Raw genomic sequence first — 746 nt, 5'->3', positions numbered from 1 at the left:
GACTCCACCACCTCCCTGGGCAGCCTGGGCCGCGGCTCCCTCGTCCTCACAGCAAAGATTTTCCTCCTCTTCTGGTGGTAACTCTTGCTTCTCTTTCAGGTGTCTTCATCGTGGCAGCGAAGCGAACCCCTTTCGGCACCTACGGAGGTTTGCTGAAGGGCTTCACCGCCACCGACCTGATGGAACACGCCACTCGAGCTGCGCTGGCTGCTGGCAAGGTGGCTCCCGAGATCGTTGACAGCGTCATCGTCGGCAACGTCATACAGGTGGGTAGTGTGGCAAAGGCGCTGGTCAGGAGTTCCCAGGATGCTCTTGGGCGCAGGGTCCGTGTTTAAGGCAGGAGAACAGTGTTCCTTCTGCAGGATTTTCAGCCCAAAGAGCAGCTTTTCACCCTTCTGTCTCCTACAGCTGCCATCTCAGCGCTTCTGTTTGACTTTTTCGGTTTTGTAAGAGCTTCTTGTGCCCTAGGAAGAAAAGTCCAAATCTCTTGTAAAGCTTTCACATAAAAAAACCGGCGTTCTCCTGTTTTTCATGTGGAAATGACTTCTCCTTTGCATCAGTCTTCCCCATGCCAATACCTTTTCTTCCTTTAAAATATTACTTGGTTAAGTGTAAATAACTGTGAGGGCATGAACATGTTAAACGCCCCTTCTTGAGCAGAAGTGGCTTGATGGTGGCCAAGAAGGCCAGCAGCCTCCTGGCTTGGACCAGCACTGGTGTGGGCAGCAGGAGCAGGGGCGGGGTCG

The 746-nt window shown here is 53.2% G+C and overlaps 1 protein-coding gene across 1 annotated transcript in view; it reads left to right on the top strand.

The window, feature by feature from the left end:
* The window catches only part of LOC104488940 (3-ketoacyl-CoA thiolase, mitochondrial-like), a 2,900-nt gene that overhangs the window by 128 nt on the left and 2,026 nt on the right, over nt 1-746 (top strand). The window contains exon 2 of the mRNA XM_010131048.1: nt 53-266. Coding sequence (XP_010129350.1) covers nt 53-266 — 214 coding nt within the window. The remainder of the gene's footprint in view (nt 1-52; nt 267-746) is intronic.

Source organism: Buceros rhinoceros, unplaced genomic scaffold (genome assembly GCF_000710305.1).
Source record: "Buceros rhinoceros silvestris isolate BGI_N320 unplaced genomic scaffold, ASM71030v1 scaffold46830, whole genome shotgun sequence".
In the NCBI taxonomy this organism is placed as follows: domain Eukaryota; kingdom Metazoa; phylum Chordata; class Aves; order Bucerotiformes; family Bucerotidae; genus Buceros; species Buceros rhinoceros.
This window is presented reverse-complemented; position numbering and strand designations above follow the sequence as displayed.